The sequence below is a fragment of the Lissotriton vulgaris genome, chromosome 5 (genome assembly GCF_964263255.1).
Source record: "Lissotriton vulgaris chromosome 5, aLisVul1.2, whole genome shotgun sequence".
Classification (NCBI taxonomy): Eukaryota; Metazoa; Chordata; class Amphibia; order Caudata; family Salamandridae; genus Lissotriton; species Lissotriton vulgaris.
In genome coordinates, this window is record NC_141693.1 from 1,121,756,323 (window position 1) to 1,121,774,821 (window position 18,499).

Genomic DNA, 18,499 nt, shown 5'->3' on the forward strand with positions numbered 1-18,499 from the left:
TTTGAGTTTCTTAAACTTACCCGACTTGGGGGAAGAGGTCTTGGAACCCAAAGACAATAGTCAGCGACCAACATCTACCCCAGGTCCATCATCAGAACAGGCAGAGGGGTGGAGCATTCTTCTGCCACTCGTCCAGGAGCTTAAACGCCCGCTTACGAATTGCCTTGGCATGCATCAACGTAACAGGCCAAGAGGGGATCAGATACAGAAATCTGCCTGTGATAATCCCTATAAGGTTTAATCCCTGTAGCTTTGGCAAGGAACATGTCCTCAGCACACTGGGAGCAATAGCTCAAGAGAGTCGAAAAAGGTTGTTTAAAAATGACCCATGTAGGTCTCAGGATCTGTGCTGTTGGCGCAGAAAGAATGGAACTGATGTCAGCACGCCAGGGTGGTGCTCATAGGGGCACTGCTACGTACCTTCCAACACAGATGACACAAATGAAGCACATTGAACTTCTTTGTGCCTGCTGCTGGAGTGCTTGGCAGCTTCCTTTTGAATTCTCTTCATTGGTCAGATGTTCCTGGGCCAGCGTGGATCATTTACCTGCATTTAAAGGGAGGGCCGCTGCGAAACACAGCTGCTGGGGACTACCGATTTCATAATTCCATTTGCCATCAGACCTGCAGCACATTAGCACTACTTGTGCGCCTTGAAGTCCTGTGTACGTGCGCAGCCCACGTCAGGGCCAAGGGCTGGCCCCGTCATTGCCCGGAAGACTTTAGGCAAGCCCCCCTTTTGATCACTTTTAAAGGTACTTTATAATTCTACTTTATTTCAGTAAAGAAGCTTTTGTGAATCTAAATGGGCAAACGGAAGGTACTCCTAGAGGTAAGCAACCCCAGAAATCTACAACGCTTCTGGTATTGCATTTACCCCCACAAGCTACTCCATATGTAGCAATATTGAAAGGAGTTCTGCCATTAAAGGAAAATATGACAGAGAATTATAACCAACTCCTAAACAAACAAAACAAAATGGTGAATTGGCAAAAAAGCTAATGCAAAAGATCACTCAATCTTGGAGGGTTTTAGTACCCTATGGAGAACAATCTCAGAAGACCAGACATCTGATAAACTTGTACATGAAAAACCTTTAATTAATTAATTAATTATGTGCTTATATAGCGCTGGAATCACTCCCGAAGGGGTACCTCCGCGCTTCGACCGCTGCAAAACCCTTCCTGGCTTCCCTGAGAGATGGTCCCTTAATGGGTATCTCCAGGGTGAGACCAGGCATCCCCGGCGGTCTGGTGGGGCCGTTAGTGAAGATGAGGCAAGCTAGTGCCCAGAGTTGCCGAGTGTGATCGCTGATCAGAGTGGGCACCGAGGCGAGAGAATTATCGAGTCCGCTGACCCTGGTCCAGAAACCTGCCGCGTCGGGAATCGAACCCTGGTCCCGGGCCGTCCTCTGCTCTCGGGTCTGCCGCCTCTAACCAGTGAGCCACACTACTTCACACTTTGCATACATAGTTTAATTCAGCATGTAGCCAAGCCCACAAACAGCTATACTCCTCTCTAATAAAAGAAATAGCCTAGACAAATCATGGATATTAGAGCTGCGAGGCACCAACGATAGCGGAAAGGAAAAAGGAGATTCAGGCTATAGCCTGGGAGGAACTTCTCAAAGCAGTTAGTTTAAAAGATAACTAGCTAATTTGGGAAATTATCAACCACCCTTTTTTCCTAGATCAAGAAGCACCAAAATTCTAAACACTCATTTCGGCAGACTTATGGATGGTCCATTTTGCACCGATTTCCAATCAAACTCTAGTGTACCTCCATATACAACCCAAGTACCAGAATCTTTCCTGTATGTGTACTCTACCCAGGATCTATCTTTACTCAGAGGTGGATAAGGTTTCTGGAGCAATCAGGAAATGCGCATGTGGGAAAGCACCAGGTCCAGATAGTATATCAGTAAATATTTTTAAATCTAAACCTGAACTCTGGGCACCTCTCCTGAGAAACCTATTTAGGAGCGTAGTCACAGGTCAGATCCCCGAGTCATTGAGAAGGGCCATAAATATTTTGGTTTACAAAAAGGGGGAATCGGCATTCACCAAGATGGTATAGACTAATATCATTGATAGACACTAGTATGAAAATTGTGGGCAGAGGGCTTTTGGCTAGTTTGGCATCTTGGGCTTCAGAGAATAACATCTTGTCCAATGTACAATATGGCTTCACACCAGGTCTAGAGACAATAGATCAGGGTTTACAATTTTATTTGCTGGCAGGAAAATATGTAATGGCAAAAGAAGTTTTTTTTTATCTGGTGTTTATCGATTTTTCCAGCACCTTTGACTTAGTAAATCGCTCAAAACTCTGGTCACTGATGGAGAAAATGAGGGTGGAATTAGAAAATCTCACTCTTACTAAATGCCTCCATCATGAGTAGACACAGTTCGTTATGGTTTGTTTCATGGATTCCATGGGTTACATACCTGAAACAAAGTTTCAAAGCCATTGTAATGAAAAAAGCTATTTGATAATCCTCTTCATGTGACACCTTAGAGTAAGGAAGAAGGTAAATCATGGCTTCTTAACTAACGATAATGTTTTTAACTAACCCATGCACTCATCGGCAGCAGACTCTACTACAGCAACGCACTCTAGGCCGCCATCACACAAACGCCTCAAGAAACTGCAGAACATTCAGAACGCCTACGCCAGACTCATCCTCAATATCCCCCACAGCAGCCACATCACCAGCCACGTGAGAAACCTCCACTGGATCCCAGTCAACAAAAAAATCACGTTCAAGCTCCTCACACATGTCTAAAAAGCCCTTCATGATGCTGGACCTGCGTACCTTAACCACCGCCTCTCATTCCACACACCCACAAGAGAACACCGCTCTGCCCATCTGGCCTTGACCACCGTCCCAGGTATCCGCAAGACCACTGTTGGAGGAATGTCCTTCTCCTACCTCAGAGCTAAGACCTGGAGGCCTCTCCATCTCAGGCAATCACCGTCCCAGCCTTAATTCAGGAAAGACCTCAAGACTTGGCTCTTCGACTGAACCACAGTGCCCTTGGCGATCAGTACCCCCCCCCCCCGCAACCCCCACCTCATACCCCCCTCCCCCAGCGCCTTGAGACCCTTACGGGTGAGTAGTCGTGCTTATTAAGTCACCTAAATTGATTAATTGAACGTCGAGACACAAGACTAAGAAAAGCGCAGTGCATGGTATCTCTTAAAAGTTATGTTAAGATTTCTACTACAGATTACCTTGAACCATACCATCTCTGGGTTATGAATCCTACCTACTGCAATTATCTCACTCTCTTTAGGTTGTGCATGAAACATTCCAACATTGCTTTTCCACTACAATGTGTTTGGACACATAGGGGTCGATTCCGATTCGGGAAAAACCGCTCTGAATAGCCGTTCGGAGTGTTTTTCTCGTACGAATTGTACCCTGCAACGTCCCCCGTACGTACAACGAAGTACGATTCGTACCAGGAGCCGTACTCCGTACGAGTCGTACAAGACACTGTACGACTCTAATCTCCGTACGATTCTCCCTCGGAACCCGCTGTACGCGACATCTGTACGGTTCGCGGCTGGTTTTTACAACCCAGCAAGTACGATATGTGTCGGGTACGCACCGTACGACCCTTTTTCTACGGGAGCTGAAAACAGCCGTAAAAGCAGAGTTCGTGCCGGGTACGGTGCGTACCCCTCATGATCGCAGGGGTGCGCACCGTACCCCTGCGATCATGGGGTTTCCGAGCCGTACCCCCATTGTACGTTCGGTGTACGATCGGTGTACGAGCCGTACCCCATGTACGATCGGGGTACGAGCCGTACCCCCCATTGTACGATCGGTGTACGAGCCGTACCCCTTGTATGATCGGTGTACGAGCTGTACCCCCATTGTACGATCGGTGTACGAGCCGTACTCCCATTGTACGATCGGGGGACATGCCGTGCCCCATGTACGATGGGGGTACGGCTCGTACACCGATCGTACATGGGGTAGGGCTCGTACACCGATCGTACAATGGGGGTACGGCTCGTACACCCCATGATTGCAGGGGTACGGTGCGTACGGTGTGTATGTGTTTGTGTGCTTTTCCGTACGACTCGCCCTTACCTGACGTGGACCGTACGTATTGCGTCCTCATACCCCGGTCCGGATCGTACTCTTTGGGTCGTACGGCATGTGTACGATTCGTACGGTATGTGTACGAGTCATACAGTTCACGGTTTCAGCCTTGCAATACGTACAGATCGCGCCGATTCGGACGGATTCACGGAATACGGATCGTACTTCGCGACTCGGACGGACTTGTACGATTCGTACGGAGAGGGCTCCGGATACAAATCGTACGGACAGTTTTTTTCCCGAAACGGAATTGACCAAATAATCTTCCCCCGTGTAGCTGTGATCAAGCATCCAAACAAAGCACGTATCACTTTATACTGTTTTGTCCTTTATATACTGATTTTAGGTAACACATTTTAATCTGTATTTTGAGGAAGTCCAAACTAAGAACTCATAAGGAAGACTGGATCTTTCTGCAGTAACTTCCTACCCCAGAGATCTGTTTTGCTGTACTAAAATTTATCAGAAAGGCTGTAGTACTCAGGAAAGGACATGAAACTATCCCCATGTGATTGTGTTGCATATTTGAAATAACTGATGCTGGAGTTCTTTTTGCTGATGTAGTGTTTTAATACTTTCAATATATATAAATTACTTAGTTAAATTTTTTAAAGAAAATAACTGCAGCATTTGAAACAGTTTGCATCTGATATTGGCATTATATAGCTAAATGCAAACGATTCTAATGCATTATTGCAATCCAAGAATACCTTTTATATTAGGTATGTTTTATTGACTTTCATGTCCTTGCTTAAATAAAGCTTTGGCTGACAGCAATACTGAGCCGGTCAATGCCACCTACAGGCACCCAGAGGTCCTGCTTAAGATTTTCCAGCTACAGATTGACGGCTGGGGGATATTCTAAGGTGAGTCAGTAGGAAGCTGGCTCTTTACATATAACAAGCATTTTCAATGCAATAGGTCTCGCATTGATTAAGTTTGAGCTATTGGCATTGCTAAATATTGCAACACCAATTGCAACAATTGTAGGCCAAAAAAATGTGTATTTATTTTTGTTGCAATGGTGGCATGCTGCGCTTTAGATGAATATGTTTAAAAGGAAAGTGCCCCATACTGCGATTGTTAGAATAGTTAATTGTGGATGCGTTCACAATTGATGTGTGCACCGATGGCTGGTGGTGTGTGTGCCTGTAGAAATTGTGCACTGATGGCCGGTGGTGTGTGTGCCTGGTGAAAGTGTGCACTGCCGGCTGGTGGACTGTGTGCATGGTGGAAGCGTGCACTGACGGCTAGTGGTGTGTGTGCATGGTGAAAACGTGCACTGACGGCTGGTGGGGTGTGCCTGGTGAATGCGTGCACTGACGTCTGGTGGTCTGTGCCTGGTGCAAGGGTGCACTGACGGCTGGTGGTGTTTGTGCCCGGGGAAAGCGTGCACTGACAGCTGGTGGTGTTTGTGCCAGGTGAAATCGTGCACTGACAGCTGGTGGTGTCTGTGCCTGGTGAAAGTGTGCACTGATGGTGTGGTTGTGTGTGTGGTTGTCTGGTTGTGTGGGTGTGTGTGGTTGTGTGTGTGTGTGTGGTTGTGTGTGTGTGTGTGGTTGTGTGTGTGGTTGTGTGTGTGGTTGTGTGTGTGGTTGTGTGTGTGGTTGTGTGTGTGGTTGTGTGTGTGGTTGTGTGTGTGGTTGTGTGTGTGGTTGTGTGTGTGGTTGTGTGTGTGGTTGTGTGTGTGGTTGTGTGTGTGGTTGTGTGTGTGGTTGTGTGTGTGTGGTTGTGTGTGTGGTTGTGTGTGTGTGGTTGTGTGTGTGTGGTTGTGTGTGTGGTTGTGTGTGTGTGGTTGTGTGTGTGTGGTTGTGTGTGTGTGGTTGTGTGTGTGTGGTTGTGTGTGTGTGTGGTTGTGTGTATGTGTGATTGTGTGTGTGGTTGTGTGTGTGGTTGTGTGTGTGTGTGGTTGTGTGTGTGTGTGGTTGTGTGTGTGGTTGTGTGTGTGGTTGTGTGTGGTTGTGTGTGTGGTTGTGTGTGTGGTTGTGTGTGGTTGTGTGTGTGGTTGTGTGTGTGGTTGTATGTGTGGTTGTGTGTTTAGTTGTGTGTGTAGTGTGTGTAGTTGTGGTTGTGTGTGTGGTTGTGTGTGTGGTTGTGTGTGTGGTTGTGTGTGTGGTTGTGTGTGTGGTTGTGTGTGTGGTTGTGTGTGTGGTTGTGTGTGTGGTTGTGTGTGTGGTTGTGTGTGTGGTTGTGTGTGTGTGGTTGTGTGTGTGGTTGTGTGTGTGTGGTTGTGTGTGTGTGGTTGTGTGTGTGTGTGTGGTTGTGTGTATGTGTGGTTGTGTGTATGTGTGATTGTGTGTATGTGTGGTTATGTGTGTATGTGTGGTTATGTGTGTATGTGTGGTTATGTGTGTATGTGTGGTTGTGTGTGTGGTTGTGTGTGTGTGTGGTTGTGTGTATGTGTGGTTATGTGTGTATGTGTGGTTATGTGTGTATGTGTGGTTGTGTGTGTGGTTGTGTGTGTGGTTGTATGTGTGGTTGTATGTGTGGTTGTGTGTGTAGTTGGTGTAGTTGTGGTTGTATGTGTGGTTGTGTGTGTAGTGTGTGTAGTTGTGGTTGTGTGTGGTTGTGTGTGTGGTTGTGTGTGATTGTGTGTGTATGTGTGATTGTGTGTGTATGTGTGGTTATGTGTGTATGTGTGGTTGTGTGTGGTTGTGTGTGTGGTTGTATGTGTGGTTGTATGTGTGGTTGTATGTGTGGTTGTATGTGTGGTTGTATGTGTGTAGTGTGTGTAGTGTGTGTAGTGTGTGTGGTTGTGTGTGTGGTTGTGTGTGGGGTTGTGTGTGTGGTTGTGTGTGTGGTTGTGTGTGTGGTTGTGTGTGTGGTTGTGTGTGTGGTTGTGTGTGTGTGTGTGGTTGTGTGTGTGGTTGTGTGTGTGTGTGGTTGTGTGTGTGTGTGTGTGGTTGTGTGTGTGTGTGTGTGTGGTTGTGTGTGTGTGTGTGGTTGTGTGTGTGTGTGGTTGTGTGTGTGTGTGTGTGTGTGTGTGTGTGTGTGGTTGTGTGTGTGTGTGTGGTTGTGTGTGTGTGTGTGGTTGTGTGTATGTGTGATTGTGTGTATGTGTGGTTATGTGTGGTTGTGTATGTGTGGTTGTGTGTGTGGGTGGTTGTGTGTGTGGGTGGTTGTGTGTGTGGGTGGTTGTGTGTGTGGGTGGTTGTGTGTGTGTGTGTGTGTGGTTGTGTGTGTGTGTGTGGTTGTGTGTGTGTGGTTGTGTGTGTGTGTGTGGTTGTGTGTGTGTGTGGTTGTGTGTGTGTGGTTGTGTGTGTGTGGTTGTGTGTGTGTGGTTGTGTGTGTTGTGTTTGTGGTTGTGTGTGTGGTGTAGCAGAAAAAAACATGCTAGTGAGCCACAACAAAAACATGGATGGGCATAGTTATAGATAATGACCTTCAGTTTGTAGTGTACCCTTTTTTGTGCATTTGTCATCTGGAATGATATTTGTATTGGGAGCGAGCCGTCAGTCTGGGGAAGCTACAGAGGCTTTGCATAGCAAAGTTAATTATTTTGTTTAGGCAAGTGAATCCATATAGGCTGAATATAAGGGTTTAAAATGAACTAAAAAATGTAAATGTTTATTGTAAAATTTATTAAAAATATACAATACATAGAGCATTAAAATTAACAATTAGAGTACAGAATCGTGATGTAACTCATCTGCTTTATTAAAAATGTAATCTCCAAAATTCTTCATCGTAGCCTAAAAGAACAAAAATATAAGACACATACCGGCAAGCCTTAATATGTCCTAGATATAAAAGTATGATAATAAAAGTTTTGAATTTAACTTCAAATCAGACCAGTGGTCATTTTGTTGGTATGGGCCAGGCTCTTTAGCCTTTAGGCGTGGCAGGGCAGCGTCTATGAATTTAACAAGGCGTCTGGTTATTTTGAGATTCTCTCTGCTCATTACATTTTATAGGGCATCTTTAACAGAGCAACACCCTTTTTAAATGAAAAGCGGCCTTTGCCATCTACAGCGTCTAGGTAGGTAAGCCGGGCAAGTGCAAACAGTGTATATCAGTGTTTCAGTTTTGTAATTGCACAAGCGTTTTGAGTAGACCTTGTATGTTGACCACTGTTGCTTGAACTCCATTAGAGGAATCCATAACAAGACCCGAATACAATCCGCCAGCAAACAGTTGAACACAATAGCCTGCCATTACATAACCCACACTAAACACGTGTATTTGCCTCACCATTTTTCTAAATTTTACCTTAGAGTCAGACTTAACATCTAGCCTCTCTCCGCAGACGGGCCCAAAGTGAAAGCGACAGTGATATTAAATAAATGAAGGCGCTTTGTCATGCTGTGTTGGGAGGCGGGAGGGATCTGAAAGCACCAGCGATGTAAATAAAGGCACTTCACCATGCTGAGGTGGGAGGGGTATTCTAAGTTAACAAGTAAACTATTATTGTAATAAAGGGATGATAGCGCATTTGATCTAAGTTTGTGCCTTGGAGGCACATAATTGGCAATAGAGAAACACAGCGGAAAAGCAAGACTTGTAGTTAACAGCAACAATACAGCCTTGTTAACGTATATATGGTATTTTTATAAACCTGTGAAGTAGTTACCTTGGGCTCCAAGAAGACGGACGCCAAGTTACACTGCTACTTTGAAGTTATTTGTTTCTCCTATGGCGCTAAAGCACACAATGTGAAGAAGACCTGTGAAGAACTTGGGTGCAGCTTTAACACCAAGCCAAGCAGCAAGGGTGCAATGATGTGTTTGTATTGTAAAAGAAAAGCACCAAATGAAAATGAGGTCTGTGAATTTGATGGCTGTGGCTACAAGAAAATAGGCGTTAGGACAGACACTAACGTAGTTTAAAAAAAACAAAAAACTATTGTGTGCGGAGGAATCACATGATAGCTATAAGCGAGAACCATTTTACATTTATAAACATTATGCGCTTAGCAGCAAAAGACTATATAACACCAAAAAATTGTAATTGGACCACTATTACAGGCAAAAACATTTGAGACATTAGCAATATGACGTGTTTGGCTAACAAATAGCACAGTATTAGTAAATGTAATATTTAACTAAACGGAAAACGGCGGTGGAGCTGTAGCTGAAACCGAAACATTGCCTTGAATGAAATGGGAAAGTAAAGCAAGCTTCTGTGCAAGTCCGCTGGCTAGGTCCATAAGTATAGAAATAATATCGGCAAACACACAGCACCAATGTAAATGACGGGGGAGCTGTAGTGAAACAAAAACATTGCCTCAAACAAAATGCTGCATATGAGCCGCTAGCTATGGAAGCCCAGGGGTTACTTCTGGTGCCACTGTTTTTTATTGAAGCTCCTTAACGTTTACTGAACATGGCACAGAGAAGGCTTAAGAAAATAGTGAGATACAGAGGGAGATATAAGATATATAATCAGAATAAGAGTGTGTGACAAAGAGAAAGAGAAAAAAAGAAGGAGAGAAAGCATGAAAGAGAGAGGGTTATGGGTTGAAGCATGCATGGATGAGTGGGTGATAGATGGGTGGGTGGGTTACTGGCTAGCTGGCTAATGGGATGGAATGGTTCGGTAAGTGGATGGGTAGTAGAATGAGGAGATAAAAACCGAGGCAAAGAAAGAGGAAGAGTATGAGGATGGTTTTAACATTTGTGCCATAGCAACTTTTCGTTTGTAATCCGGCCCTTAACCTGGCTCACCAAATAATTTTTAGGCAAGTTTGCGCTGAGAACATATTGATGACAAAACTGTTATAGGGAGCGCAGTTAGATGTCCACTGAATAATGCGGGCTAAGAAATGCTGTAGCGAAAACTGAATCAACAAGCTCTTGGCATTGCTGTGGGGGGGGCGGGTCGGGAGCGCATTGGCCGGGGAGCAGCAGCCTTTGATGCGTGAGCGAGTGGGAGGGAACACCATATGGGGTGTGATTGGGAAGTGAGGCCAAGCGGGCACTGGGGAAGAGTCGCGGTTGAGTACCTCACATGCATTGGGGACAATCCTCGCTGGTTTCAAGAGTTGTTTTGCCTACTATACTCTCGCAGAACAACGCATGCACGTTGGTTCTATGAGACCTAAAAATAAGATCTATATTGTGCAAAGAGTCCAGAGGTTCCTTATGAGTGGACAGGGACTTGCTCTAGCAATCCCAAGCTGCTCTTCTAGGGGGTAGTATGGTTGAGCAGATTTAGGCTTATCAGAGGGAAGTGTAAGACATCTGCAGATACACACTAGTCAATAAATAATGACACAGCTCAATAAGGAGATTCACACCAGTTTATAAAAAGAACACATATCTTTTTATATATATTAAGGCACCAGAATCAATTCGATAAGGTGAGTATGTTTTGCAATTGAAATTCGACACAGTGCAATATTTAGAAGCTGCAATGTTACCCTATAGAAGGAAGAAGTACAGCATTCAGGTACAGGACAGCGACTTACAAGACCAAGGAGTTATGGTGAATAGTGAGCAAGAGTCAAGGCAGCACCAGCAGGACACTACCAGTGGCACTAGGGCGACCGGGTGCAGGGGGGGCAACCAGCACCCGGTGCCCAATGTTACTCTATGGGGATTGGTCATTGCATTAAGGCTGCAGGCTTTGACTGGTATGCCAGTCAGGCTGAAAAACAGGGGGCTCAGGCCTCACAATGCTCGAGACATAGGGATGCTTTGGCCCTCTCCTCCACGCCCAGGGGCGACTGGTGCGCGGGTTTTCCTTACCGTGAGCAGTCACGGTAGAGGGGTCCTGTGTGCAGCAGCTGCATGCAACATCAGGCAGTCATCAAAAGGCGAAACTACAGTGTGAACTCGGTCTCCGGAGGACTGAGGGATCACGCTGACAACGTTGGCCCACTGCAACTCGGGCTTGGAGAGACAGGTGCAGTGGTGTCCGAAGGCAGTGGATTTTCGCAGTCTTGAAGTCCTCTCAGATTTCTTCGGGTTGTCTGCCTCAGATTAGGGATGCTTGGGGTGGCCACGCCTAGCCGGCTAGCTAGCTACGTTTCCCGCTTGTGCAGGGGCTAAAGGGCTCTGGGCAAAGGGGGTCGGCTTTCTCTCCTGTGAGGGAAGCCAGACTGACATTTCAAAGATGGTAGCTTCTTCGAAGCTCCCCAGACTTGGAATGCTAATCAGCAGGTCATCCTGTGGGAGAGGGCGTTATCACTCTTTTCGCGCAAGCTTGGTTTCCGACGTCCTGAGAGCAAAGGCTCTCACCCTTGGGAGTTATACACTCTTCTCTGGTGGCAGGCTGGCAGAAACCAGTCAGCCCACACACCAGGGCCTGGTAGGTTGTCAGGTGGCATCTCTAGGGTGCCCTTTGTGTTCATGTATTAATAAATCCGCCACTGGTATCCATGTCGGCTTAGTAATACGAGATGTTTGATACCAAACATCCTTATTTTCTGTGAAGCCATCATGCAGCTGGGGAACTCGTTTTCCCAGCGGCCAACACATGTTTAAAAATGGCTTCCCTGTTCACTTGCACTGGTTGTAATGGAATTGGCCAGCACAGGGCCATATCTTCTCCTGCAGGTATGCCCTCACGTGTAATATAAAGCACCCTGCATTAGTGCTGTAAGGCCTGCTGTAGGGGAGACTTGCAAATACTACATGCAGTGTTTGGGAACATTGCACACAGGAATGTGCGTCATGTCATGTTTTCACTTTGGTCTGCACCAAAACACGCAGCCTGCATAGGCTTGCATGTGTTTGGTGAAGGGTCTCTTAAGGTGGCACAGTTCGAGCTGCAGCCCTGATAGACCCTTCTTTAGCACCTCATGCCTTTGGTACCAGCGGTACCATTTTCTAGGGAGTTACAGAGAATGCTAATGGAATTTAAAATTGGCAGAAGCAATTATACAATTTTGGAAAATAAATCTGGCAATGGGAACCTGGTTAGCAGGAACCCAGTGCACTTCCACTCAAAATCACATCAAATACCAGACAAAAAGTGGGGGTGACTATGTCCAAAAGGGGCCTTTTTCTACAAGGTCTCAATAAGAAAAAGGATTTTGAAACACATTTCTGGTTGCATTGGTTAACCAAGACCTCACATTGAGGCTATCTGGCCACGAGGATGGACCAAGCCATATTTGTTGATTGCCATTCTTTTTAAGTCCAAATGTAAAATCTTCCTCATACTTTATCGAGCTGCTGGTGATCTTAAGTGTGCTTCAGGGGGAACCTAATTTACTTACTGGTCAAGTAAGGAAAGTCATATTTTTAAACTATCACTTTTGCCCAATTTTAGATTTTTTACAATTACCTTTTTAATGTTACATGTTTTCTATTATTTTTCAAAAGTGACACTTTAATTGTTGCGCTTTCCCTTAACATTACGATGATTTTTTTAACCACTAATTTTCCTTCATGTTAGTTTTAATAGGTCATATTTTGTTACTCAATTATTTCATAGGTATTTGGTTCCTATACTTTTGTCTGTATTTTTGGTTCTGGTTTGCTCCACTTGGTAATTTTATATTTTTAACATTAACATTGATTGGTGATATTTTACATTTTTAGTTTTCCATACACTTTCATGCAAAGATTTTTTAATATTTATATTTTTTTTAACTTACTTATGATTTTCCGCCCAACTTTAAAACAGTGTCTTTATCATTCAATAAATGCTGGTGATACTTTTCTTTTTGACCTAACACTTTAATTATTAACTGTTTGGTTTCATTTTCATTTTATTTTAGGTTAATCGTTCACATAACATTCTGAATACATTTTTGTAATATTGGTTTGATTTGTAAACCACATACTTTGAGATTTGTCTAGTCATTCTGGCCAGGTGTCATTAGTGAACAGAGGTTAACCTCATTTGCTTGACTCTGTTGGTCACAGAGTAACCGGCCAGTTTCTCAAGTATGTCTCCTGCAAAAAACACTAATTTCCAAGTTTTGTTCAATTAAGTATACACTTAATTTTAAGATTTCTTATTAACCATTTTGCTTCCTAAATATCTCAGTCCTGCATTAAAGCAGGATATATTAGAACATATTTGCCTTCTTATTAGACTCCCTGAAACACTGGATTTGTGAACCATGTGTGCTTCAACATAACACATGAATCCAGAAAAAATAAAGAAAATGTGTTACATATGCATGGAACAGACAGAGGCCTGCCAAAGCACAGGGATAGGCAATAGATTGGCTATCTTTGGAGACTATCTACTTGGTATGTGAATGATTTAGGTCTCCTTTCCCTTGATCACCTTTGTGAATCTCTGGGATATTCAAAGTCAGAACTGCAGCCATCATGTACAAAAAATACAGATAAAATTGCAATGAGTTAACAGATGCAATAAAGCATACAAAATACCGGATGGACTATTCCAGCTAAACTGGTGTACAGTGATGAAGTCATACATTTAGACCGATAAAAACAGAAGCGTACCAAATGATAGTTAATTGCGCGCTATGCTGTTACAAGATGACCAATCAATGATTCATTTCCATACTTTGTGAAACACCATTAGTACATTAAACTAAGTTTCTTCATGACAAATTAAGGCATTATGTTTCTTAATAATTTAGAACAATGGCATCTAAGAATGTATCTGTAGTTGCTTGATTCTTGTAGAAGCAGACAAAATAGTTTGAACAAAGTAAAACGGACTGATGTGAATACCGCATATATGGAGAGGACAAATGGTATTTTTTAATACAGTTGTGATTTCAAAACAAACAATACCACCATTAATGGGCCATGTCAGTTCAGCTAAGCTCATCTGATAAAATTTGAAATTTACTAATGACTCACTTTTAAGGAAAACGGTTGGGCGAAGTCAACTCGTACACAGCCATAGTTCTTGCGCAGCATCGTGATGACTCCTCTTGCAACACTCCAAAGGCTTTCATTCTGCTTTGGTTTGCCCTTAAAAACAAGATGAACAAATGCAAAACTGAAAATCATGGTAAAGTTGAAGCTTAGATGCATGCATGAATATATAAATATATAAATACACACACACACACACCCACACATAATACACAACTGTGCAATTAAAATCATTATCACTGATAAAGACCCATCCAGTGGCATCCAAGGCTCTCACCAGCTGTTCGCTGTTGTAGTGACCTTCAATGATCCGATCATAGGATATCCCCACGGGTATAATCTGGATGTCGGGAATGGCATCAGTGCCAAGACTGTCCACTACTACAGACAGCAGGCCTGCCCGGCCACAGGAGGTTTTTCCACTTCTGGAGCGTGTGCCTTCCAGAAAAATTTCCAGAGACTGGTGTTCCTTTAAAAGTTCTTGAACGTACTGAAAAGGAGAGAATTACATATTATTAAATGTCTCTGAATTTACAATGCATTATAAACAGAGTCGTTGGAATAATGCGATTGTGCAGAGACAGCATTGTTCGCATAATTATAAATCGACTGCGTTTGCCACATAAACCATCATATGCTGCATAATCTACAGATTTTTACAAACAAATATTTCTACCTCAAAACACTTCAAATGTTACTAAACATGCAGTGACATGTGTTGCTGAACAGTTGAAGGCCAAGTTGTAAACACTGACTGTAACCTTTCTGTTGCTTATTTCTGTGGTATTGAGGAGCAACCATATATCCAGGCAGTGTAAAAATGACAAAAGAATGAAGTAATACTATAACAAAATGTGCTGCTTTACACCACATAAATTGTCTTCTTTTGCTGCAAAATTTACTCAACCGTGCCGCATAATTCCAGTGGCCCTAAATATAAATACTTGATGTAATGCCCATCAGTTTGCAGTGCTTTTGTTCAACAAAAAATAATTAAGGTTAATGATCTAGTATATAAGTTCCAACCTACATAGTGGAATTTCATTACAGTGAATGTAAAACTTCAGAAGTTTAGAAATAACATACATCTGTTAAGAGTATCTTTCATGCAGCACACAAACTGGCCTTAATCCGCAAAATACAATGCTTGGCTAGATGCCAAAAACCTTGAACCCATGCTAGACCTTCCAATCCCACACTCCACAAACAAGTGCAAGCAATCAACCTCCTCTTCTGTATGTTTTCACTGATGACCAGTCAGCACATCGCAATACCACAAGCATGCTTCTTTTCTTAGGACCAGCTCGTATCGTAGTGTCTTCAATGGTCACCCTTCACAGCCCTATCTCTAGCAGATCTCACCGACATAGAAATCTCTTTAAAAATCAACTTCATGTTAATATAAAGTCTTGCCTTCATCCCTCATTAAAGCTTTCTACAGAGAAGCTCCCTCACACATAGGCACTATTTTGAAAGTCCCTTCACTAACAGTTTCTTCCCAGAAGCTCTCAAGACATGATAGATCCTCCCGTTTTTAGATCATTGAAAAACCAGCCTACGCTCAACTCTAAGACTACATCAACGCCAATCATCTCATGCATTCAGATTAACATGACTTCATACCACACTGATGCATTAAGACAGTTGCATAACACATCATGGACAATGCCATCCTGACTACAGCTGAAAATTACTCCAGCCTCCAGATATTGTCAACACTATCGACCACCCACCCTCATCTACACTTTGCCTGGAATGGGATCCACTGTTAATGTCCTTTAATGGTTGACTGACTTATTCAAACACCAGTTCATTCATATGGACACCTCCAAGTCTCAGAAGATCACTATCACCTGCAGAGTCCCATCAGGGTTCAATAGTGTCCCCCAATATATCATCAAACTCAATGTAGAGTCCCTTGGGAACCTACTCACTGATAACAGCATCAAAATTCACCAATGCCAACAGGACATAATCCTACTTGAACATTTGAAATACTTCCTGCTCTTCAGCCAAACTTTGGCGTTCAATATCTACATGAACCTCAACCCCACCAAGACAGAATTCCTGCTATTCATCAAGAACAAGCTACACATAGTACAACCATAGTTAAATGACATCAACCATGACGGTTTCGAATTTAAATTGCAAAAACAACAAATGATGGCCAGAATACATTCACCCCAGTACAGACATCTGGGTCTAAATCCATCGTTTTTTCCTCACTATGCCAACCCAGTTTGGACCCAGCAATATGCAAATCAGTCTTGACCCTGCGCCCAATGGGAACAGTCCAGCCCGAACTGCCAGGCCAGGTCCTCCTGGACTGGAAACAAGCATCCTAGGACCAGTTTCGGACTTTCAGACCTCATCAGCCAGCAGAGAGCGATGGGTCACTGGTCCTACCAACACTATTATGTAGATACCTCTCCGCTTGAGAAAATTGTGATTGAAGACACCATTAAAGGGGGAGCATGTGTAAGCGTGTGTGTGGCACAAGACACATGAAGCCATCATCTCTAAAAGGCTCATCACTGCTTTGACAGTGAACTGACGATGTGGGTAAAAAAGAGGCAAGTCTATCTGTAACTTTTGAACTCTTGCAGGGCTTTGATAGGCCCTTAGCTGCTATGGAGTTAAGGGTTGCCCCTAGGAATGGTTGGACTTGTAAAGGGAGAAAGTGAGATTTTGTTATATTGAGCATGAAGTCCAACTTGTGTAAAATGTTGATTACCTTTTGAGTACTCTGCAGACACTGCTGTTTGCTTTCACACTTGCCCAGCCAATCACCTAGGTATAGTAATGTGTGTGCCCCCTTATCTGAGAAGAGATTCTACCACAGCAAAACATTTTGTGAACACTATTGGTGCAGTAGTTGCTCCGAATGGCAACACTTTGAACTGGTAATGTTGCCCACTTACTTGAAAACTCCGGTATCGACGAAGGGGTGGATGTATTGGAATAATGGAGACATTCATGAGATCTATTGCTGTCGTGAAGTCTACTTGCTGTAGCAATGGTATTACTTCTTGGGGATGACAATGTGGAAGTGTTCTGACAGGATGTATCTGTTTAGTGGCCTGAGGTCTAATATAGGCCATAAAGTACCATCATTCTTTGGAATGAGAAAGTACAGCTAGTACATCCCATGACCTTGGTATTGTGTTGGGACCGGCTCTATGGCACACTTTTGAAGCAGAGCTTGAATCTCCTCTTGCAGGAGTGAGAGATGGTCTGCTAACATAGCTTGTGTTCTAGGTGGGATATTGGGAGGTGGCGATGTGAGTTCAAGACCATATTCATTTTTTTATCATGGACAGAACCCATTGGACAGGTGTATTTTGCTCCCAGTCTGCATGGTGGTCCTGTAGCCGTCCACCTACTGGTGTTAAGTGCAGAGGGGGAAGAAATAGAGAGTCACTGTTTGGTGGAGGTGGTCCCTCTGGAAGCAAATTCACTACCTCAACCCTTATTGCCTTTGTATTGTGACCTGTAGTATGTCCTTGTAGTGTACTGAGAATATGATAGGAGCTCTGCGGTTTTTGAGCAATGCCTGTGTCTGTAGTGGTGCTTCTCTTTGATACTCCTCTATACGGATGCCTCCGAAAGGAACCCTTGTGTTGGTAGGTCTGCAAGGCACCCTTGTGGTATCAGTGTCAGTTTTTTTATTTATTTTTTAGCATTTCATCTACATGTGGTCCAAACAGATGTTCCCCATTAAATTGCAAATTTAGTAGAGTTGCTTTACTTCATTCTTGAAGATAGAAACTCTAAGCCATGCGTTGCACCTGACAATGACGTTGGTGTTACCCTCCCTTGCACTTGTGTCTGCTGCATCTAAGGCACAATGAATGGTGGCATTCAATATTATCCTCCCTTCCGCTCCAGTTATGCCCCTCTTTACCTATTGTGGTCAGGGAGATGCTGAAGTAAATATTGCATGTCATCCCATTGTACTCTGTTGTATCTAGAGAGGAGGCCTACTGTATTTGCTACCCTGAGGTGGTTGGTTGCTTGTGCTGCCACTAGATTTCCCTCTGGGTCGTCCTTCTTGCTCTTTTTGTCAGTGGAGGGTGGGGGACAGAGCATTGCTAGTTCCCTGTGAAGTGTCCCACTTTCTGGCAGTATGTACAGCCAGAGAATCAGGAAAAACATGCCCTTTGATTATATGTTAGGTCGGATGACAAAGGCATATATTTTCTGTCCACCCTTGGGATTAGGACGCTTGATTTTACAGGTTGCCTAAGGATTTCAGCCGTGGGCTTGAGTATGCCTTTTAGCATTGGCAAACACTGTACTGTACGCTGCAATTTGCACAGCGTTTCTACGAGGATCCTGTAGTGAATGCAATTCTGCATAAGACTTCATAGTAAGTAGTTGCTGCGTCTGGTGGGGAAGGTTTAGAGGGGTAAAGGTCAGGGTCAGTATCATCTTGTAGGTCTACATCACAGTTATCCCATGCTTCATCAATATTTTCAGGGTCGCTATGAAGATATAGATAATATGGTGCTTTATAAGTGGTACATTTCATCCCCTGTGCTATGCTTCACGAGTGATGGTCTGGGTGATCCCCGTGGGTGAGAATGAGGGAAGTGTGATTATCATGGACAAGAGGAGGTATAACTGTTGTTGGCAG

At 43.8% G+C, this 18,499-nt stretch overlaps 1 protein-coding gene across 3 annotated transcripts in view; it reads right to left on the minus strand.

Moving 5' to 3' along the window:
• Positions 1-18,499, minus strand: part of GPAM (glycerol-3-phosphate acyltransferase, mitochondrial) — a 232,522-nt gene that overhangs the window by 120,035 nt on the left and 93,988 nt on the right. For all 3 annotated transcript variants that reach the window (XM_086922788.1, XM_086922787.1, XM_086922786.1), the window contains exons 10-11: positions 14,141-14,353; positions 13,846-13,959 (exon numbers count right to left, since the gene is read on the minus strand). In XM_086922788.1, the coding sequence (XP_086778914.1) occupies positions 13,846-13,959; positions 14,141-14,353 (327 nt within the window). The remainder of the gene's footprint in view (positions 1-13,845; positions 13,960-14,140; positions 14,354-18,499) is intronic.